We start from the raw sequence: 24,305 nt of genomic DNA on the forward strand, positions 1-24,305 counted from the left end.
TCGGGAATATGTGAATCTCCAGGTTTTGCTGGACTCTAATGGTTAAGGATGATGGGAGTTGGTGTTCAACAACCTTTGGAAGACCACAGAGTCTTCATCCTTGACATAGGTCTATCTATGAAGGTAGACAGTTTATTAAAACATGTGTTTAGGAGTCCGTGGGTGAGTTTAATAATTTGTGTAAACTCATTTGCAAGGCTGCTTTTTAAGGAACAAACAGTGCACAGTTCAAACACGAGTTAATTCTGTTTTTACTGCATCTTCTGGCAAATGGGAAAGTTTTAAATGAAGACAGCTCTGGGCCAATGACTCAATATATAACTTTTCCCTCTTTCAAACCATACTGGCAATTGGGAAATAACTAACATGTCATGTGGATGTGAACAAAAGCTGACAAAGAGGAGAGAGAGAGAGATGTTGGCAAACAGCATTCTTTTGAAGCTTCTTTCCTATGTGCTTTACTAGAACCTATATATATATGTATATATATATGTATATATACATACACACACACATATACATATATATATGTATATATACATACATACACACACACACACACACACACACACACACACACCCCAAATAGAAATGACCCTCTTGTCATTTATTCATCCATGGCCACGGAACTCCAACTCTCCATAAAACTCCACTCATGCAAGTAGGAATTTGTCCACGTATTTATTTAGGGGCTGATGTTTCATGAATCCTACTCTCTCCGAGTAGCTTTTCCTAAGAATAAAAACGGGCAATATGAGTAGTTTGTCTTGGTCACTTCATACCCTCAGGAAACATATCTCCAGGAAAGGAAAGGTAGGTGCCAAGGGAAACAGAGAGAGTGGCAACTCTAAAAGGGAGCCGGAGAGAGAAATTTGTTTTATTACCACAATTTTCAACCCTTTTCTGTTTTCACATCTTGTTTGAGCATTTGGATGCTTTACAGTATGCAACATTTAAGTGGATTGGTGGTTTTTTTTTAGTGGAACATTTAAGTACAGCCCATCAACAGGAGGATTTTGGAATTAAGTTGCTGCCAAACCTGTCACAGCCGCATGAAAAGAGTCCTCCCTCCCTGCCTCAACTTTTTGTCACAACTGCTTCAGCACATGTGTGTGTGCGAGGAACAGGTTTGTCGCACGGCCAGCCAGCTTGCCAAGCGCAAACGCAGCCAAGCTTGAGGGTAGCAGTGTTCTGTCAGAGAAGCTGACAGGGTAACAAACTTCCTGATTTCCTGGCATGGAAGAAAAATGACTATATATTATTTCCAAGAAGAATTTAGTGATGCTGATGGGGGGCCAAGTTATTTGCTGATTTAGGCACAGGTGCCAATCATTTTAGTAACATGATGCTTACCTTTAAACCTTTTTATTTTTAAAAAAATATTTATTTTTGTTGCATTTCATTGCATATTGAAAGGAGAGAAAAGACAAGCTTAACACTCCCCCACCCAACGTGAAGGCATAGTTCATATCTAAATGAAAAAAGTAAATTTCTGATAGTTGCTGATTTCAATATGGAGGAAGACAGCGATATATGTGAATTATGGAGTGCACTGTTTCTCCTGTAGAATCTTTGTGTGCTGAAAAACGGCCACGAGTCCACCATGGAGGTTTCTCTCCTTCTCTCTCCTCTACCTTCTTTTTGTTTTCTAGTCATGCAAAGTTTCTGTGTCAGTTTGTGTCTTACACCCTCATGCCCTTGCTCAGTACCCTTGTCGTGTGAAACAGGAACAAAAAAATCCCATGTGAGGCCATGTTGAAGGCAAAAATGTAAATAAATAAAAGAGTAACAATAAGAATAATAATTGCATACTGATTATATCAGTTGAAGGTCACATTTAAAGCACTCATATCAGTTTAACAGGCATGGCTTCCGCAAAGAATAATGGAAACTAGTGCGTTAAGGCTGCTAACCTCACAGAACTACAGCTCCCATTGTCCTCAACAAACTACAGATCTGAAGGATTCTCCACAACTGCTAAAGTGGTATAAGAACTTCCTCCTCATTCCAGCTTGTGTCTGCAACTCACACCATCCAGCTAAACTTTGCTGCTATTTGGTGGCAGCAACCTGGGGTTCCCAGGCCCAGATCTGATGTTGAACATCTAATTCCATCCACTCTGCATGGTTTTAGTTATTATTCTGAATCAATTTTACCAAATAACGTATTTTTAACAGTGCCGGGTAAATGGCTCTAAAGCAACCAGTAAACAGGCAAGCCGAATCCTCTTCAGAAGAATTTACAACGAAGCCATACTTATCGTCAAGTTGTGCCCAACAGCATTTTAAGTCTTCAACCTAAACCTACTAGAAAACACACATAAATCAAACAGGCACCACCACCCTATTATATACTTCCCTTTGCTATAAAGAGGAAAAAGTGATATCATGATGAGGTTCCTGCACATGAATGAAGAGCATTGAAACAGCCGCATGTGAAAACGCTTGGGCTGGTGGTTCCCCATGACATCACTGCAAAGATACAAGACAGATTTCTTGTTGATACAACCACTATTTAGTTTCATTTGTGTGAGGTATCAGGCAACTTTTAAGGTTTGCCTCATGGATGTTAAAAAAATGTTTACCTTTTTCCAGGCAATTACTTCATGACTTCATGTAAGAAAAATGACCTCATATATAAGTAGTGAACATGCATTAAGCTGATTGGCACGTTGGTTACAAAAACGCCAATTCAAAATAAGACATTACTGAAAGACGTGACCTTTTGGGAGTGATGTGAAATATTAATAATACAGTGGTACCTCAGTTTAAGTACACAATTGGTTCCAGAAGTCTGTACTTAACCTGAAGCGTACTTAACCTGAAGCGAACTTTCCCCTTGAACGTAATGGAAAGTGGATTAATCCATTCCAGACAGTCCACGGAGTACTTAAGCTGAAGCGTACTTAACCTGAAGCAAACTTTCCCATTGAAAGTAATGGAAAGTGGATTGATCCGTTCCAGACGGGTCCGCGAAGTACTCAACCAGAAGCATACTTAACCCGAAGTATGAGTGTAATTGGTTCTGGAAGTCCGTACACTTAACCTGAAGCATACTTAACCTGAAGCGAACTTTCCCATTGAAAGTAATGGAAAGTGGATTAATCCGTTCCAGACGGGTCTGCGGAGTTTTAAAACTGACGCCTCGGTTAGAGTACTGACTGTAAGCATTTCTGTACTGTGTGTCTCTTAGGAACAAAGGAAGCAGCCTTATACCTAGTCAGACCATCTACATCACTATGATCTTCTCCAGGGGTGAGCAGACTTCAGGCTTGAAGGATATATCTTGTGTTGCACTAGAACCCCAAGATTCACTAACAGGCCCCAAGAAACATATGTTAAGAATTAAAGATGGTTATTAAAATTAAAGATGGGGATGGAGCAACAGGGATGAGCTGAGTTCACAGTCGCAGGTCAAGGGCCATAGCTCAGTGGCAGAGAGTCTGCCTTGCAAGCAGAAGGTCCCAGGTTCAATCCCGAGCATCTCCAGGTAGGATTGGGAGAACCTCCTACCTGAAATCCTGGAGAGCTGCTGCCAGTCAGTGTAAATAACACAGAGCATCTATACCCTGCCTTTCTTCGTTCACAAAGCTCAAGGTTGCATGTGCAGGTTCCAGAGGGGGGTCCTGTCCTGGCACTGACCCCACCTAGACCTGTTTGGCTTCAGCAAAGTGGCTGCTTCATGTGGCTGCCCAGAACCAAAAAGGTCTGCCAAGACCCTCAGCAATTTTCAAGAGGTCTGCTGGGGAAAGGTTTGGGAGCCACTGTACTAGACCATAGCTAGAAGCTTCTAATGAACATTTGTTTTACCTGAAGCCACTAGTATATAAGTTGCTTTTCCTTTAGATTTGCAACAAATACATGAGATTCCAGAGATGAGGTAGAGATGAGTTGTTGTTTAGTCGTTTAGTTGTGTCCGACTCTTCGTGACCCCATGGACCATAGCATGCCAGGCACTCCTGTCTTCCCACAGTTTGGTCAAACTCATGTTCGTACCTTCGAGAACACTGTCCAACCATCTCATCCTCTGTCGTCCCCTTCTCCTAGTGCCCTCCATTTTTCCCAACATCAGGGTCTTTTCCAGGGAGTCTTCTCTTCTCATGAGGTGGTCAAAGTATTGGAGCCTCAGCTTCAGGATCTGTCCTTCCAGTGAGCACTCAGGGCTGATTTCCTTCAAAATGGATAGGTTTGATCTTCTTGCAGTCCATGTAATTCAGGGTAGCTTAGCATTGTCTGCAAAAATGTTTCATGCTCTGCATGATTGGAAATTTGAGGAACATGAAGTAATGCCCACCTGAATTTGGAAAGTTGCACTCTAACTTTGAAACTTGATACAGGTAGGTAGCCTTGCTGGTCTGAAGAAGTGTGGATGCACATGGAAGCTCATACCAATGACAAACTTCGTTGGTCTCTAAGGTGCTACTGGAAAGAATTTTTTTGTTTTGAAACTTGAGATACCTTATTAAGGAAGGCTCAAGAGGCATTTTTGCTCTTCCATGAGCACAACACCGTACATTTACGTTACATTCTCAGGCATACGGACATTGAAAGGGGATTTTACCATGGTTCCGAGAAAAGCAAAATGCTTGCCATGTTTGCTTTTCTGTATCTCTCTAACAATAAGTCCCACCATGATCAATATGGATAACTCTCCAGTAAATATTTCAATTTGGGTAGAATGAAACCCACTGAACTGAGCGGGATTTGCTCCTAAGAAAACCTGCATAGTTGAATACAGCCATGGCTCAACTACACAAAGCTTGTGTATGTTATTTTGAGGGCAAGCTAAGTAAAACTATTAAGATAATTACTTTATTGAATTTTTAAGTATTTATTTTCAGATTTCTAAAGTTCTGTATAGGTGTTCTTACTGTGGATTGCCTCAGTGAGATCATGGTTACAACCATTTTGTTGTTGTTGTTTAGTTGTGTCCGACTCTTCGTGAACCCATGGACCAGAGCACGCCAGGCCCTCCTGTCTTGCACTGCCTCCCGCAGTTTGGTCAAACTCATGTTCGTAGCTTCAGGAACACTGTCCAGCCATCTCGTCCTCTGCCGTCCCCTTCTCCTAGTGCCCTCCATCTTTCCCAACATCAGGGTCTTTTCCAGGGAGTCTTCTCTTCTCATGAGGTGGCCAAAGTATTGGAGCCTCAGCTTCATGATCTGTCCTTCCAGTGAGCAACCATTTACCAAGTGATAATTTGCCATGCTGGGCATACAAGCGCACAGGAAGCCATTAGTGTGGAGACACTGAGGAGCTAGAATGCCTTCAGAACCACCACCATGTGTAGGCGATGTGGTTAAATAACCACACCACTTGGTAAACTCCCATCTGAATTCACCCAGAGCCCTGTGGAAACCTGCTGATTGAATCGAATTGTCATCTCAAGAGGAAGAAAAATATTCTAGCACTTGAGGAAACTCCAGACAGATCCAGCAACGTCTACTGGCGGGCCACATAGGAGCCTGTAAGGAAAGTATTGCGACTAAGTTTTATTTTAGGTTCAGAAGTGGGGGAAAACTTAAAGCTTCATAACATACAGCAGCGCCATTCATGATCTGCCAAGGTTTCCATTATGAACAGCAACTTTCAGGAGCTTATAACCTAGTTGTAAAAAAATTGTTTTGGGATCAAATATGAAATAATACTGTCTCCACGTCGTATTTGTTCCATCTTGATTTTCTTATTCTTCCTATTCGGAAAGGAGGGTAGTGAGGAAAAGTTGAATTAAGGGTAATAAAAAGAGACAAAATAAATTAGGATCAGATGCCGTCCGATTGGTCTACTGCTTTCTGTCCTCTGAATAGCCCTCACACTGAAAATTTGCTTTTGAAGCACAAGGTTGTGTATGTGTGTGAGTGTGTGTGTGTGAAATTTCAAGAGTCCTACCTAAAACAAAATATAGCAGGCCTTATCGTCAGGTCTGAGACAGTAGACCTTTGAAAATGAAATAGGAGTGGAGGAAAAAATTACGGAGGATAAGGGATAGGGAAGAAATTCATTCAACTTTCACTTTAATGCAAGCATACCAAATTTAAACCAATACACTGTATAATAATAAAATGTGTACTCAATAACGTGTACTGAAACATATTCATTTAGTGGAAAATTGTTTGCAAAAATCCATATTTGAACCAAAATTGCATGCAGAAATGGGTATATCGGGAGAAGCACACATACACAGTTGCAAATATACTGCAGAAGTGGGGAGAACCAATCTTAAGATGGAAAATTGAGAAATTGAGAAAAACCAAAAACAACAGATTCATCCATCTTTAGTCTGGATAGAATATATGGTTGTGTTTCTCACTCCCATTTTATCCTCTCAGCATACCAATGCAGGTTTCCCAGGAAATTTCATGAATGAGTAGAGATTTGAAACTTAAGTCTTCCCAGTTCTTAGCCAACATTTTAAACCACTGCTTTCGGGTTGAACTTTCCTAGGGTGCCCCTACGATACCTTAATTGTCCAAGCAGGGATAGAATCCTAGAATCTCGCTCTCCTACGGATTGAATGTGCTCATTGCTGGGAGAGGCTAGTGGATGAACAGACCCTTTTTTATTATAGCTGGGAAGTGCCTACTTTTATGTACTACATCAGCCACTGTGGTACACTTGCTCAGTCCATTTTTATTATGAGATGGCAGATCAGCAGCAAGTTTCTGCAGCAGCAGCAACAGAGTCTTTTTGTAGATTTTCTTTCTTTCTGATTTTCTGTAATCAGAGCAGAACAAGCAGGCCATGAAGGGCTTCTCTGAAACACTGGTTCCCATTTGAAATCGAACTCGGTATACTTCAGTTTTAAAATACAACACTATCATGAGTGAAAGAGGTGCTTTAATATTCTTCCCATTGTGGCGCTGGCCAAGAAGAAGTTCCTCCCTTGTATCTGTTCTGCTGGGGGTGAGAAATATTGCTATTAGATAGGTGTAGAACATAGAATGCAACAATTTACCCCCATTTTTGTGATGGAATGGTTGAGAGACTGTGCGCATGCATGGATGTGCCCGTTTGCATCTACTTATCCTGCACGCGCAAACTGTGAAAGGAGATTGGGAAATGTGCATTTTTGCAAAATCCATAAAGTGATGCCAGAGGTTCTGAGATGCTCTCTGGTTTCCAGAGTGGACAGGCAATGGAAAATATGCCTGAAGTCAGCGGTGAAAGATGCAATTTCAGTTAAGCCAGCTGGGCAGATTCTGCTGTCTTCTGCCCTCCATCTTCCTGTGTAATGGTTTGATTCGGTTGACTTATTACTTCATAATTTGAACGAACAACCTGAAAAATGAGTTTTCAATATGAAAAGCAAGAGCCATTTATGAATTACCTACAGCGATCATAACAAATGCGGTAATGTAGCCCTGACGACAAGATCACGAGTTCTTCCCTACCATATGAAGAAGATTAGAGGTGGCAATAATCTGGCATTAATCAAAGACACTTTCAGAACATTTGTTTTCACAGCAAGGAAAAGCTTGCCATTCCCAAGGCAGCCCAGCCAGCCCTTTAGAAGCTTTCATATTTTGCTTACAGAAGCATCCTCTTTCTTCTTTCTTAAAAAATGAACCGAGAAAGAGCCAAGGATGATTTCATGAGGCATTTACAGAAGGTTTGCCTATCATCTTTTCTTTTTCACTTTTTCTCAGCATAAATGTGTTTTGGCCTTTGGAATAATTCTGATATCATCATTGTATCATCAACACTGCTCCGACTTCTGGAGGGAAGTCAACACTCAGTTATGTAACACAAACAGAGTGTGTACCTTGTTACAAAAAAAAAATTCCCTACATCACACTATCCTGCTTTGAGACTTACAAATGCTTCGACTTCCGAAGGTTTCGACAACCCCGGAAGTCTTTTCACCGCCTGCGCGGCCTGCGCCTGCACAGAAGCGCAAAATCGCGCTTCGCGCATGCACAGAACAGGCGCTTCGACATCCGAAAACCTCGAGTTACGAAGAGCGCCGCGGAACGGATCGTCTTCGTAAGTCGAGGTACCACTGTAAGTTCAATAGCTAGACCAAGACAAACAACATTTGGCTAGCTAATGGTGCCCCAAGAGGGGCCTGCTCAGTGTTTTGAGCTGTCAGCCATGCCCTGTTCCAGGATACTCCATTCCAACCCCAATCCCAGTGGGATGTAGGGGTGAAGGGTGAGTTAGGAGAGATAGTGTGATGTTGGGATGCTGGACTAAGACCTGGGAGAACAGGGGTGAAATCCCCACTTGGCCATGAAGCTCCCTGGGTGACCTTGGGCCAGTCATTGCCTCTCAGCCTTACCAACCTCCCCAAGTTATTATGAGGATGAAATGGAGTAGCAGGAGAACTGTGCATGCCATGTCCTCTACTTTCCTTCAGTCAATGAGTGTTCCATGCCCACTGAGCTAGTTGGGAGGGTTTTAACCAGTGTACCTAGAAACTTACTATGAACACCTTCCTTGTTCTCTTAGAATGGCAATGGTGCCCACCTGAGAGGTGCCAGAACTGAATTCTGGTGAGTTCCAGCTGAAAAAAAGTCCTGGTTTTAACTCCATAGGTCCCCCCAAAAGCCCCAGATGTTTTGTCCTGCAAGTCCTGGAGCTTAGCCTGCCAATTCAATTTAGGGTTGCCATACGTAAGGATTTTCATGGACATTTCTGGGTGGAAATTACAGAAACGTCCGGGAAAATCTGGACATATAGCAGCTACCTATTCCACGTTGGAATAGGTAAAAATAAAAAATAAAATAGCTCAAAAACTCATTTTATTTTATTGAGATTTTGCCAGAAAAGCTCAACAATTTTGCAATAATAATAATAATAACCAAAACAAAAAAACACTCAACAACTATCTGGATTTTCACTTTTTGAGATATGGCAACCCTATTGTCATAGCTGGAATATGACAATAGGGTTGCCATATCTCAAAAAGTGAAAAATCCAGATAGTTGTTGAGTGTTTTTTTGTTTTGGTTATTATTATTATTATTGCAAAATTGTTGAGCTTTTCTGGCAAAATCTCAATAAAATAAAATGAGTTTTTGAGCTATTTTATTTTTTATTTTTACCTATTCCAACGTGGAATAGGTAGCTGCTATATGTCCAGATTTTCAGCTGAACTGTTTAAAATTTTAAAAGATGATGCTGTTAAGGTGCTACACCCAATATGCCAGCAAGTTTGGAAAACTCAGCAATGGCCAGAGGATTGGAGAAGATCAGTCTACATCCCAATTCCAAAGAAGGGCAGTGCCAAAGAATGCTCCAACTACCGCACAATTGCCCTCATTTCACACGCTAGCAAGGTTATGCTTAAAATTCTACAAGGCAGGCTTAGGCAGTATGTGGACCGAGAACTCCCAGAAGTGCAAGCTGGATTTCGAAAGGGCAGAGGAACCAGAGACCAAATAGCAAACATGTGCTGGATTATGGAGAAAGCTAGAGAGTTCCAGAAAAACGTCTACTTCTGCTTCATTGACTATGCAAAAGCCTTTGACTGTGTCGACCACAGCAAACTATGGCAAGTTCTTAAAGAAATGGGAGTGCCTGATCACCTCATCTGTCTCCTGAGAAATCTCTATGTGGGACAAGAAGCTACAGTTAGAACTGGATATGGAACAACTGATTGGTTCAAAATTGGGAAAGGAGTACGACAAGGCTGTATATTGTCTCCCTGCTTATTTAACTTATATGCAGAATTCATCATGCGAAAGGCTGGACTAGATGAATCCCAAGCCGGAATTAAGATTGCTGGAAGAAATATCAACAACCTCAGATATGCAGATGACACAACCTTGATGGCAGAAAGCGAGGAGGAATTAAAGAACCTTTTAATGAGGGTGAAAGAGGAGAGCGCAAAATATGGTCTGAAGCTCAACATCAAAAAAACCAAGATCATGGCCACTGGTCCCATCACCTCCTGGCAAATAGAAGGGGAAGAAATGGAGGCAGTGAGAGATTTTACTTTCTTGGGCTCCTTGATCACTGCAGATGGTGACAGCAGTCACGAAATTAAAAGACGCCTGCTTCTTGGGAGAAAAGCAATGACAAACCTAGACAGCATCTTAAAAAGCAGAGACATCACCTTGCCGACAAAGGTCCGTATAGTTAAAGCTATGGTTTTCCCAGTAGTGATGTATGGAAGTGAGAGTTGGACCATAAAGAAGGCTGATCGCCGAAGAATTGATGCTTTTGAATTATGGTGCTGGAGGAGACTCTTGAGAGTCCCATGGACTGCAAGAAGATCAAACCTATCCATTCTTAAGGAAATCAGCCCTGAGTGCTCCCTGGAAGGACAGATCGTGAAGCTGAGGCTCCAATACTTTGGCCACCTCATGAGAAGAGAAGAATCCTTGGAAAAGACCCTGATGTTGGGAAAGATTGAGGGCACTAGGAGAAGGGGACGACAGAGGACAAGATGGTTGGACAGTGTTCTCGAAGCTACGAACATGAGTTTGACCAAACTGCGGGAGGCAGTGCAAGACAGGAGTGCCTGGCGTGCTCTGGTCCATGGGGTCACGAAGAGTCGGACACGACTAAACGACTAAACAACAACAACATTGTCATAGCTGCCAAGTTTTCCCTTTTCTCACGAGGAAGCCTATTCAGCATAAGGGAAAATCCCTGTAAAAAAGGGATAACTTGGCAGCTATGCCTATTGTCCATGGATAGTGCCATTTTGGTTACAGAAGGACAGAAACTCAGAAACAACCCGTCCCCTCCTCTGCCTTCCTTTTCCTCACATCTCTTCCTCTACATAAGATATTAATGCACAGAATTCACTGCTACAAGATATGATGGTGACCATTAGCTTAAAAGGGGATTAGAGAAATTCATGGAAGATAATGACTAACAGTCATGGCGGCTAGGCTTTATGGGACCTGCGGATTTCCATACTGCATGCTAACACTACAGTAGTTTGCTGACAAGGATAGAGGAGTGGGCTGTTGTCTTCGTGCCCAGCCTGTTGGCTTACCAGAGGCTGGCCTCCTTAGCTGGTGCTTGGTAAATCAATAAATACGAGGAAAATTAATAAATAGGAGGGAGTAAGTCACCCACATAGGCAGTTCATCGGGTCTTCATGAATTTTGTAATGTTAAAGTTCATACTCTTATTTTGATCTGTTCTTTTTGTAAATCGGTTCATGGCTGATTTATTGCAATGTCTAAACACCTTTGCAGTTGTAATTTGCATCATAGCCCAGCCTGTGATCTTCACCATAAAGGACAAGTTAGAAATCTAGTAAATAAATAAATAGACTGACTTGATGTTGTTTGTTTTAACTGCATCTCTTGCAGGGTTGTTCAGACTGATAGGAAATGCCCCCCCCTTTAACAAATTAATTAGCTGAAGCACATCCAGTCTTTTTCATACATCTCTCGCTTCCATCCACAAATCCAGCTCTTCCCCCCCCCATCCCTTTCCTTTCCTGAATGAAGTTATTAAAGGATCCAAGGTTTATTTCCGTTCTTTCTTTTAAAACCACTTGACTGTCAGATAGTTTAATAGGGGAGACTAATTTAACTCCACAACCTCTTGGGCATTCCAGTTTTGTTACCAATAATTTTAGGCTTGATCAGCTGGTTTCAGTCTTGCCTGTAATTGTTCTCTGGCTCCAGCTGTCTGCAGCCACAAGTCAATTAGTTAGGAAACATTGCTGTTCAAAGCACTAATCTATTCATGAATTGCAGCCCTCTTTTAAAAACAATCTATAATGGTGGAAGATTTTTTTTTTAAGAAAAAGAAAAAAACACCAACTACCACCAAACTTTGTTTCCAAGCAGAACAGAAAACCTTTACAGAACCCAGGAGAATTCAAGCCTAATTTGAAGCTGTTTTCATTTGCTTGCTGAATTATGTACCTTGCCAACATAAGTGGCAGCTCCAGAAGGTATCATGAAACGGACGGCTTAAGCCCACTCATTTGTTTCATTTAGATTTGCCAAACGGCCTTCAACTCTTAAAGACCGAAATGAGAGGCTACATGATATATTGGTTTTAAAAAGGCCCCTAGAAGAAAAAAAAGTTACATTTAAACAGTAAAGGACATTGACTAATTATTTATTGTGCTTCTGCATGAACTTTTGCCGGATTCTGATCACTGAAAAGCTGTATGAAAGTGGCTCCCTCTCTTTCAGCTTCAGTTCATGGAGAAAAAGCATACAACATATTTAGAAAACTATTTCAGCAAGCTTCAGGATCAATGGATTTCATAAGTCCACTTGGGCAGAATGCAATCCTGTGCAAATCTATGCACAGAACAAAGCCCAACTGCTTTGCACAGGATTGCAACCTGGGAGATTTAGGTCAGGATCAAAGCTATTCCAATACTCCCAACAAGCTTCTTCAATACCTGTCCCATGCTAAACTGCTTGAGAGCCAGTGTGGTGTAGTGGTTAAGAGTGGTAGACTCGTAATCTGGGGAACCGGGTTCGTGTCTCCGCTCCTCCACATGCAGTTGCTGGGTGACCTTGGGCTAGTCACACTTCTTTGAAGTCTCTCAGCCCCACCCACCTCACAGGGTGTCTGTTGTGGGGGAGGAAGGGAAAGGAGAATGTTAGCCGCTTTGAGACTCCTTCGGGTAGTGATAAAGCGGGATATCAAATCCAAACTCTTCTCTTCTTCTTTTAAAGTCGAAACAAAATTTTAAAAAATCATTCCAGTAGCACCTTAAGAGACCAACTAAGTTTGTCATTGGTATCAGCTTTCGTGTGCATGCACACTTCTTCAGATACATGCACATGAAAGCTCATACCAATGACAAGCTTAGTTGGTCTCTAAGGTGTTACTGGAAGGATTTTTTTTATTTTGTTTCGATTACAGCAGACCAACACGGCTACCTATCTGCTTTTAAAGTGAACTTGAAGATCTGTTTGCATTGTGTTTGTGTGTTCTGTTAAATAATTATTTACCTGAGACGTAATCGTCCAAACCAGCCTGCTACCATTAGTAATAAAATCAATTCATATATACAGTAAGGTAAGGTAAGGTAAAGGACCCCTGGACAGTTAAGTCCAGTTATAGGTGACTATACGATGCAGTGCTCAACTCGCTTTCAGGCTGAGAGAGCTGGCATTTGTCCACAGACAGTTTTCTGGGTAATGTGGTCATCATAACCCTCTTCTGGCACAACAGAACACCGTGATGGAAACCAGAGTGCACGGAAACGCCGTTTACCAGCCTGCCGCAGTGGTACCTATTTATCTACTTGCACTAGTGTGCTTTTGAACTGCTAGATTGGCAGGAGCTGGGACAGAGCAACAGGAGCTCACCCCGTCATTAGGATTCGAACCACTGACCTTCTGATCAGCAAGCCCAAGAGGCTCAGTGGTTTAGACCACAGAGCCACCAAGTCAAGTTTACGGACTTTGCAGGCTGTCCCAATATGTGAACATACACACACCCTTCCCATCATATTGAGATGGGATCCTGCTAGTGCTTGATAATTCCATTTCATCCTGTTTAATAGATACCCAAATTGTAGGCAAGTGATAGGCACAACCAAGACCTGGAAAATTAAATAGATAAAACTCCAGAAATTTATGGCAACTTACTTTTCTGAGTGTTTTTAATATTTTCATTTGAATATCTGTGAAAAAAGGAAGTACTTCTATTAATAGGAAGTAATCATATTACATGGTTGAAAGCCACAAAGCACAGACAACTCCATGAGAAGTGGCATTTCTTTTCCATATATACTTTCATTTATTGTTCATGGTTGCTCTGGCAATTTCTTCAAAATCCAAGCTTGCAGTTTGTCCAGCTCACTTTTGTTTAGTTCATGATAAAGGTTTGGCAAGCTCAGAAATGTAGTCGCTATTCCCAGGGATTTTAACACCTTGTTGGTTTCTTCACCCCACGAATACAGAACCAGTTCATCAGCAGTTCCATGGCATTGAAATAACTCTGGTGGCTCCCTTTCAATTTTCTTCAGTGCCTGTTAGCAAAGGAGATATCTGAGCTGTTACCACAATAGAGAAACAAAGGGCGATATTTTACCATGGATACTCAGTGATACACCTAGATTAGTGAGTGCATGGAATAGCCAGCAAGTGTAAGGAACTGCAGAAAGACCAATAAGCAATTGTCCACTGCTTTCTACTTTCAGACCATTGGTCCATCTAAGCCCATCATTGTTTACTGTACCAGAGATCTTACAGTAGCTTTAAAGCTGAGACCACAGATTAATCATGACCTTTGCTCAACTAAAAGATATTGAAAAGGGAGTGTACAGGGGTCCCTGTCACTTATACTCTGGGCACAACCTTCTGAGATTTTAAATGCTCACAATGGGACAAACAGTTAGCACGCACCTGGTAAACAGCAGAGGTCTTACTGAGGAAGCTCGAAAGAGCAAACGCTCCAGCTACATCTTGGTGGTACCTATAGGCTAAGTGCATTGCCATGCCTCCTCCCATTGAAAAACCACCTATGGATTTTTAAGGGGGAAAACAATGTTAAAGCAAACATTCAGAGCTCTCGGAAATGATTTCAGTGATGACTTTCTGCTTTCCAATACCCTGTAGGAAACACGTTTGAGCAAGCTAAAACTTAATCAAGTTGTACAGACTGCACCTTTGTTCACAAGGAAAAAAGGCCTGCCAAATGTCTGTGCAGCCCAGTCCATATTGACTGCGATGAACACTCTTGATTTTTGATCAATCTCTGCCCCACAATATATTTCGCTGTACATAAGGACTGTATAGTTCCAGTTGCGCGGGGATTCCAAGGCACTATTCATACTTTTAGACAACTCAATTAGACTTCTGGTTTACTTGGTGCCCCCTCTTTTTTCGTGGCTCCTCACAAGCATGAGAAGGGGGAAATGTGGTCTTTCAGATGTCGCTGGACTCCAATTCCCATCAGCCCCAGCCAGCATGGTCAATGGTCAGGGATGATGGGAGCTTGAGTCCACATCTGGATGGCCACAAATTCCCTTCCATGCCATGGTGAATTATGAAGACCAAACTGGAATCTAGCAGTGCGATTCTATGCAGGCTTACTGAGGGTTCATCCACCCTTCTGTGTGGTCAATGTTTTATACTGCTTGTCGCATGGGTTCTAGGCACAAGTCTGAGAGGTTCTTCGTTTGCCCCGCTACTTTCCCTGGGAAAGCCAGGGGTTTACTGCTGGATCAGAACGAACGTCAATCTGCAGAAAACCTAAAGAGGTAAACAGCAGGTTTTCCCGGGGAAAAGCAGCAGGACGAAAAAACCAACCCTGTCAAACCCGTGACTTGAAATCATGGGAGAAGTGGAACCCAAAGAAGCAAATATACAAAGTTTTGCAGAATAAAAGTGCAATCTTGTGCACTTAAACGTGGAAATAAATCCCACGGAGTTCAACAGGACTTACTCTCAGGGAAATGTACAAGGATTGCAACAAAAACAAAACAAAAACGGCTTCCCATTTGTCTCATCAAGGCTGTAGTGGAAAATCTCCAGGTATATTCTGAAACAACAGGTCTGCTATGAAAATGTAGGTATGAACGACTATTACGCACTGTCACAGTGGCCGGAGTGGACTACTTCAGAGTAACGACGCTACGCAGCTCTGCATTTTATTCTTTTATTGGTGCTGCGTATTTACAGTGCTCAAGTCATTGCTATTTACACGGAGTGATGTTGTCAGTCGGTTTCAGAACCTCCTAATGGCTTTTGGCGCGTCTTTCTCCAACACAAAAGCTTTGGCAGACCCATCCTCTTTCCCCTCCTCTTTCTGCGTAATTCCGGAGTTGGGGGGATGGGTCTCCCGCCCTTATTCGCCCCTTCCTGTCCCACCTGGGACCCTGGCTCCTCTACCTTGCCTGAGCCTCGGACACGACTTCCTGCTTCCCCACTGGAATCGGAACTCTCTCTGCTTCCCCCTGTGCTCGGGGATTGGCTTGAACTTAGGAGGGGAGGGACTTCGCGATATCCCCTGTCCCTCACATCCACCCCCCTCCCAAGCTCTCCTTCACCCCTCCCCAGGTCCCCCCCAGGTGTCGGTGACGACTGGAAGCCTAAGAACTCAGTGCTTTCCGAGCCCGTTGGTGTGAACACCTCCCCCCAGTCCTGCAAGCCCCCCCCTTCCGCCTGGGAGGACGGGAATCCCAAAAAGTCTGTGGCGTCAGAGCTGGTGGGGGTAAAAATGTTCTGCCAATCTGCTCCTTCCTCTGACTGGGTGGATCTCGGTGACACCCATACCTCATCCTCTGGTTCCTCAAACTCCGCTTCCCAGCGCCATGGTGAACTGCTCTCCCGTGCTTCCTCCCCCTCCCCCTCCCTTTCCATGTGCCAGGGCTTGGGTCTATGGGGAAAAAGGGCGTGAAATTCTTCTACCAGGAATTCCTCCTGTATCTGAGTGGCTGGGACCCATTCATTCTGGGACGGTGGAGCATCCTCCCATGCCATGAGGTACTCCAGGCCCCCCACCCCCCACCTTGAATCCAGGATGGCTGTGGCCTCATTGAGTTGCTCCCTGCCTTCCCTCTCCCCCCCTCCCTCAGGGGTTTGTTCGCTGTCTCGGAGCCTGCTGCTTTCCCTGTACGGCGACAGCAGCGATCTATGAAACACTGGGTGCACCCTCATGTCCTCTGGCAGTGCCAGCCTGTATGCCACCGGGTTGACCTGTTGCGTGACCGTGAAGGGGCCCAACCTTCTGGGCGCCAGCTTTTTGCATCGCCCTCTGATGGGAAGGCCCTCCGAGGACAACCAAACTTTGTCCCCCACCCTAATGACCTCCCCCGGTCGCCTGTGGCGATCTGCCCCCCTCTTGTACGCTTCCTTGGCTCTCTCCAAGTGTTCTCTGAGCTGCTGGTGCACCGTCTCCAGTTCCTCTGCCCAATCCTCAGCCTGTGGGCCCTCCTCCTCCTCCTCCCCCTCCCTCTCAGGGAAAGATCTGAGGTCACGCCCGTAATTGGCCTTAAAGGGCGACACCCCTGTGGAGACGTGCACCGCATTGTTGTAGGCAAATTCTGCCAGTGGCAGGCGATCCACCCAGTCCGTTTGCCTCTGGCTGACGTAGCATCTCAGGTACTGCTGCAGAATGGCGTTGACCCTCTCCGCCTGTCCATTGGTCTGCGGGTGTCTAGCCGTCGACAAGCTGACCTCCACCTGCAGGAGGTTCATGAGCCGCCGCCAGAACCTGGAAACAAATTGGCGGCCACGATCCGAAATAACCCTTAAGGGTAATCCATGCAGTCTGAATACGTGATCCACAAACAGTTTGGCTGTCTCTTCTGCCGAGACCGCCCTGGCACACGGTATAAAGTGGCACATTTTGGACATGAGGTCCACCACCACCAACACTGCGGTCTTGCCCCTGGAAGAAGGCAGATCTGTGATGAAGTCCATGGACACCACTTCCCACGGCCTGTGTGGCGTGGCTAAGGGCTCCAGCAATCCCGGTGGCGCTGCTCTGACCACCTTTGCCCGCTGGCAGGTGTCACAGCCCCGTACATAGTCTCGAACATCTTCCCGCACCCCTGGCCACCAGAAGTGTCTCATGACTAGGTGAGTGGTTTTGTCCCTCCCAAAATGACCCGCCGTTGGGTTGTCGTGCATCTGCTTGAGGACCGTACGTCTAAGCTGGGTGGTGGGCAGGTACAGTGCACCCTTGTAGAAAAGCAGCCCCCTGCGTTCTGCAAAGTCTTTTGCCTGCTCCCCCCCCCTTCTCAGTTCTCTGCAGATGCGGTTGGCAAATTCATCCGCTGCCGTCAGTGCTGTGAGTTCTGCCTCGCTCACCACTGCTGCTCCGCAGGACCATGCTGACGGGGGGAAAATGTGCCTGGGTGCCGGTGGCGCCTCCTCCTCCATGTACTCTGGCTTGCGGGAGAGGGCATCCGCCCTGACATTCTGCTCTCCCGGGATGTAGTGTATGGAGAAGTTGAAGTTCGAGAAGAACTCTGCCCACCGTATCTGCCGCTGGTTGAGCACCCTGGCAGTTCTCCAGAACTCCAGGTTCTTGTGGTCTGTGCACACCTGGATGGGGTGCTTGGCGCCCACCAGGAAGTGTCTCCAGTGCTGGAACGCAGCGTGGATCGCCAGAAGTTCCCGATCAAACACTGTGTAGTTTCGCTCTGGCTGAGTCAATTTCCTGGAGAAGAAGGCACAGGGTCTCCACTCTCGGTTGGCGTCCAGTTGCAACAAAATGGCGCCCACAGCTTTATCAGAAGCATCTGTCTCCACGCGTAGGGGCGCGTCCTGAACCACGTGGAACAGGTTCTGGTCTGAGGCGAACACCCTCTTGAGGCTTTCGAACGCTGCTTGCGCCTCTGGTGTCCACCTGAACTTCTGCTTGCCTCTCAGGCAGTCAGTGATGGGAGCCGTAACGCGAGAGAAGTTCTTGATGAACTTCCTGTAGAAGTTGGCGAAGCCTAGTAGGCGTTGGGCATCTTTGCGAGTCCTGGGGCTGTGCCAGTCCAGGATGGCCTGCACCTTGTCCTTGTCCATCGCCAGCCCCTTGTCTGACAGCTTGTAGCCCAGGAAGTCCACCTCCTTGGTGTGAAACTTGCACTTCTCCAGCTTCACATACAGGTGGTTCTCCTTCAGGCGCTGCAACACCTCCCTGACATCTTTCACGTGCTGCACTGGGTCGTTGGAGTAAATAAGGATGTCATCCAGGAAGACCAAGCATTTCCTGAAGAGGAGGGACCCCAGGACGTGGTGCATGAAGGCCTGGAAGCATGCTGAGCCCCCTTGCAACCCGAAGGGCATCACCAGATATTCAAAAGAGCCCAGAGGCGTGAACATCGTGGTTTTCCATTCATCGCCTTCCCGGATCCTGATCAAGTTGTACGCCCCCCTCAGGTCTAGCTTGGTGAAAATCTTGCCCCTGCGTGCCGCTGTCAGGAGATCATCCACTCTGGGCATGGGGAAAGCCACTGGCTCTGTCACTGAATTCAGGCGTCTAAAATCCACCACAAGACGGCGCTGTTGCGTGTCTTTCTTGTCCACCCAGAAGACCGGGCTGCCCCCTGCTGCCTTGCTTTCTCTGATGAACCCCCGCTTGAGGTTCTTGTCGATGAAAGCGCGCAGATCTTCCAGTTCCTGGTCTGACATGGCGTACAGCTTGGCTGGGGGTATAGTTGCCCCTGGCACCAGGTTGATCTGGCAGTCAAAAGGCCTGTGTGGGGGTAGGTGGTCGGACTCCGCTTCGCTGAAGACCTCCTGCAGGTCCCAGTACGGCTTGGGTATCGCTTCACCCCCTTTGACGTGCATGGTGGCCACCGTGGCTATCGGAGGCCCCTCCCCTGGTTGGTGCTGCATGCAATGTTCCAGGCAAAAGTCCGATCCGAAAGTGATGCATCTCTGGTGCCAACTTATGGAGGGGTCATGGTGCGCCAGCCAGCTCATGCCCAAAACGATGGGGGGGTCTGAGATGGTGGTGACGTTGAATGCCAGTGTCTCTGAGTGCCTTCCAACCGTCATTCTCATGGGGGGGGTTTGATGCGTGATGGCCCCTCCCAGCAGCTCTCTGCCGTCAATGGTTGCCACGTGCAGAGGAAAATCCAGCTGCAGAAGCTGGATCTGGTGCTCTTCTGCAAAGTTTCTCGAGAAGAAGTTCGCTGACGCCCCACTGTCAATTAGGGCGAGGACTGTCAGGGGATAGCCATTTGGAAGCGTGAGCGTCACTTCTAGAACCACTCCTGCTCTGGGAGGGGTGGGCTGGCTCTGCTCCTCTCTGTGCGGGTGGGTGGGCTGGGGCTGTTGTCTGCTGACTGTGCCTGGCTGCCGCCCCTTGTCTCCTGCAGCCAGGCTTTCCCGTTTCCCTGCTGTGGTGCTGCGTCAGTGGGGGAGGGCACAACCGTTCCCGCCTTTCCTTGCCACTCCCTGCGATGTGGGCAGTCTCTGACGAGATGCTGGGGGGAGTTGCAGAGAAAGCAATTCCCACCCCTTCCCTCCTTGCGTCTTGGCGCCGCTGGGGTTTGAAAAGCCCGCGCGCGCGCGCTATCAATCTGCATGGGTTCCTGGTCCTGACTGGCCCCAGGCGTGGCTTGAAAGGGTTGTTGGGGGAGTGGCTTCTCCTGCGACCGTGGGAACCAAGCCCGCTTTGCGCGCGTTGCTTGCTTGTCGCTCCACCGGGATTCCTGTCTCACCCCCACCGCCAGAGCCGCTTTGCTCAGCTGATCCATATTACTGGGCTTTGGACCTCTCGAGAGCTCATCCTTCACCTCCTCATGCAACCCCAAGTAGAACGCCGCTTGCATTGGGGGGGACTCTAGTTCCCACCCCAATCTGTGCACCAGCATGGTGAATTTCGCCCAATACGCGCGAACTGTCATATTTCCTTGGCGTAAATTATGAAGTTCCTCCTTAGTCTGGTCCATATGACTATCGGACGAATACATCGTTTTCAAACCTTCTAGAAATAGTTTGACATTCTTCATGCAAGGATTCCTTGTTGCAATTAACGGTCTTAGCCACTCCCTGGCTGCCCCGGTAAGGTGCTCCACAATAAACGCTACCCTGTGCTCATCATCAGGGAACTCATCGTGGTGCAGCTCAAGAGCATACACAATCTCAGTCTCAAAGCCCTGAAATTCCCTCGGGTCTCCATTGAACTTGCTTACTAGGGTCCCGGCTCTCCTTCCTGGCAGCACTTGGACTTGGGGTGCCCCTCCCGCCTTGTTTTTCTCTGCATCCAGCTTGTTTTGGAGGTCTACCGCCACCGCCCTTAATTGCTGCTCTTTTTCCTGAAGCGCTCTCACCTGTTCCGCAAGTTGTAGCCGGTCGTCCTGGACCTTCTTAGTCTCCTCTTTAGCTGCCTTCAATTCCCCCTGCGCCTGCAGCGACAGCTGTTGCAGTTCTTGCTGGGCTTGCTCCGCGATCTGCCGCCATTTCTCCGCCTCTGACACGCTCATCCCGGCAACTCCAAAGTAGCCCAAAAAGGATTAGGAGGTTGCTGTCACAGTGGCCGGAGTGGACTACTTCAGAGTAACGACGCTACGCAGCTCTGCATTTTATTCTTTTATTGGTGCTGCGTATTTACAGTGCTCAAGTCATTGCTATTTACACGGAGTGATGTTGTCAGTCGGTTTCAGAACCTCCTAATGGCTTTTGGCGCGTCTTTCTCCAACACAAAAGCTTTGGCAGACCCATCCTCTTTCCCCTCCTCTTTCTGCGTAATTCCGGAGTTGGGGGGATGGGTCTCCCGCCCTTATTCGCCCCTTCCTGTCCCACCTGGGACCCTGGCTCCTCTACCTTGCCTGAGCCTCGGACACGACTTCCTGCTTCCCCACTGGAATCGGAACTCTCTCTGCTTCCCCCTGTGCTCGGGGATTGGCTTGAACTTAGGAGGGGAGGGACTTCGCGATATCCCCTGTCCCTCACACGCACTTTGCTCAAAAAAAGAAATAACTGCTCTACTTCTCCTCTACTTATTTCCTTATGCCCTCCAGCGAATGATGCCATCACCGCAACACTTGTAAAAATACAGTGGACAAGTTTCGCTCTGTATTAATAGATGTATATTTATGGTCAGACGCTGGTGCATTTCAGAATACAGAGGCAACGTGGAGCACACGGAAACCTCGCTCTGAATTTGCAGAATCCTTTGCATGTGTATTCAAAATTAAGTCCCCCTGATATCAATTGGCCTGGCTCTAAGCTAGGGGTATGCAGGATTGCAACTTTTCTCTCTCCATTTCTTTTCAAAATTCACTTCATTGGAGCTCACAAAGCAACCTGCAATTACTCACTGGCACCTGATAATGCAATCACCTTCTGTGAGGACAGAAAAGCTTACGGCTTTCATGTGGTCCCTGCTATTCAGGAAAAAACTGAATGCCAGAAGTTGGTTTGTTGAAATTAGGTTTTGTAGGGGGGGGGGGGAGCCTGCAGTTTATTACTCAGAAAAACGTGGTCTCCAGGAGAAGTAAGGAGAGGGAAAGCTTTGCAGGCCCCTGGTCTGGAAACAGTGGGTTTCATTGAAGGTAAAAAGCTGAGATTTCAAAGCACCATTCTTACCATGAAAACCTACACTAGTCCTGCATAAGCTCGTATTGATCATAATATGGATGGCACAGTCATAACAAGGGAACTTTGGGGCCAATTTCCAATGTTTAAAGTGAAATCTAAAAATAAAATGTATATTGCAATAACTAGGGATGTATGAAATGGACTTGTCAGTGTCAATTTTGTATGTTTCATTTTTAAGTCCATTTCATACTGTTTGCAGAAATCTATAGGGTTTTTTAAAAGTACCAGTAATTCTTAAAGTTGCTTTTAAATACATATGTTATCACATGTTATCTCAATGCACTCATTGCTAAATGTTTTCCCAACAAACTCACATTTGTTACGTATTTTGCTAAGAGGTTTTTCCTTAATGCCCAAGTGGCTTCTGTTCATTATGTGGTATATCAAGGATAATTACATTCTGATCAGTGTATATATTAGTCCAGGAACTGCATATTAGATCATTTTGCTTCTTCTTATTAAACAAATTTACAGCCCACTTTACAGCATAAAGCCATCAATGCCATGTACAAGCAAAAAACATAATAAAACAGAAAAACACAAGCTCTGAAAACAATAAAATCAATTCAACACATCCTGAAACACAAGAAAAACCATCCCTACAAGTTCCAAAACCAGCAAAACAATTTCATCATAAATAAAATTGATATTCCTTATATGATTGCATTACACGTCAGGAGAAGCCTTCTTTTACAAAAATGCCTTGTGGACCAAACAAAATCCTCTTCCCTCTCTAACAACAACACTTGACTGGATGGACAAAATATGCCTGTCCAATGACATCACTGTAATACCATACAGACTGAGACATACAAGGTCTGTTTAATCATCTCAGTTATATGTGGTAAGTTGCCTGCGGCAAAAAAACAACAGAACATAGTGCCTCGAAACTTGGCTGTGACTACAATCCTGGCACAGTGATGCTGCTTAAATCTTACTGAAGTGAGCAAGTTTACTGTGCATATACACTTTCAGCAGAAATACAGTGGTTGCCATTTAAGTCTAAAATTGGTCACACAAAACATATGGGGGGCATTTGGCACAAAACAGCGAAGCAGAGCAGTTGCCCCAGTCAAGTTATTTCAGTGGGTTCAGTGGAGGGTGTTATTCAGTAACAGACAGTACCATTTCTCATTCTTCTTCTTCATCCTGTCCAGACCCAGAAGACAATGAATATGCCAATCTTTATAGGAAACACGGCAACTTTCATATTCCTTCTCCCACGGCTCAGTAGCTACGGAAGAAGCCTAGCAATCAAGAAAGTACTGTGGTTGTGTGTCCTGTGTTATTGTAATGAAACAAGGGGTCAAAGACCATGCATGTATTCCTTGGCGTTCTGTCGAGTCTACGACTCTGTCGCAGAAGGTTTATTTTCATTGGCTGCTTATGAAAGTGACTACAGGTGGCAGGAACCCATTGGCTCGGATCAGCATTTCTGCGGCATACCAAACTCGTAGAAGGAAGAAAAAAAGGGGGGGACGGTCCTGAGAAAACTACAAGAGAGGAAGCAAAGACTTTGAGAGAGAAAGCTAAAAATCATATACGGTTTTACTCCACTGCTAGTACAGCACAGGTAAAAATGGCAGCTTGCACCTGATCCTGCAATATATGTGAGGCAAATGGAGATAGGGAATTTGTGGCCTTTCAAATGTTGTTGGACTCCAACTCCCATCAGCCCCTTCTAGCATGGCCAATGGTCAGGGATGATGGGAGTTCAGTAACATCTGGTGAGCCACAATTGAGACGATCGCCCTGCAAGACGAATTTTTCGCAAGATGAATGTGTTTTGCGATCTGATGGTGACTCACAAGATGAATTTGTTTTGCGAAAAATTCGTCTAGTGAATCCCGGTTTCCCATAGGAATGCATTGAAATTTAATTAATGTGTTCCCATGGGCAAAAAAATAAAAAATAAAAATTCAATGCATTCCTATGGGAAACCGCGATTCGCAAGATGATTTTTTTGCAAAACAAATTGACTCGTGGAACGAATTAAATTCGTCTTCCGAGGCACCACTGTATTTTCCCAGAATGGGGAACAAAGTAATAAAGATGAACTGAGAAAATGCAATATACAAAAATAACAAAATCATAGCAACAGATCTAAGAAACAACACATTTAACCATTCTTACATAATTGAAACAAGCAAAACTACAGTGAGGCCAAACTTAAAATCTCCAAATACCTAGGTAAACAAAAAGAAAACAAACCAAGAAACACTAGGGAACATTCTAACCGATTAACCAACCAATAGTCATATCCAGGGCCATCAGTTATTAAGAGTGACTAGTTGCCCATGAATTAATTTGGAAAGGGGCCTTTAAACCTATGACTTGGTATGCACAAAGATGAGACTATCTGCTCATCTATTGTC

At 45.3% G+C, this 24,305-nt stretch overlaps 1 protein-coding gene across 2 annotated transcripts in view; it reads right to left on the reverse strand.

Annotated features, from left to right (window-relative positions):
- Positions 1-13,093: 13,093 nt before the first annotated feature.
- LYPLAL1 (lysophospholipase like 1) overlaps positions 13,094-24,305 on the reverse strand; it is a 29,946-nt gene continuing 18,734 nt past the window's right edge. Inside the window, exons 4-5 of one of the 2 annotated variants that reach the window (XM_035111358.2) lie at positions 14,284-14,399; positions 13,094-13,907 (exon numbers count right to left, since the gene is read on the reverse strand). In XM_035111358.2, coding sequence (XP_034967249.2) covers positions 13,683-13,907; positions 14,284-14,399 — 341 coding nt within the window. In that variant the 3' untranslated portion in view covers positions 13,094-13,682. Of the gene's footprint in view, positions 13,908-14,283; positions 14,400-19,261; positions 23,424-24,305 lie in introns of those variants that run through there. The other variant, XM_060272991.1, reaches the window with a different exon arrangement.

Source organism: Zootoca vivipara, chromosome 3, assembly GCF_963506605.1.
Source record: "Zootoca vivipara chromosome 3, rZooViv1.1, whole genome shotgun sequence".
NCBI classification, from domain to species: domain Eukaryota; kingdom Metazoa; phylum Chordata; class Lepidosauria; order Squamata; family Lacertidae; genus Zootoca; species Zootoca vivipara.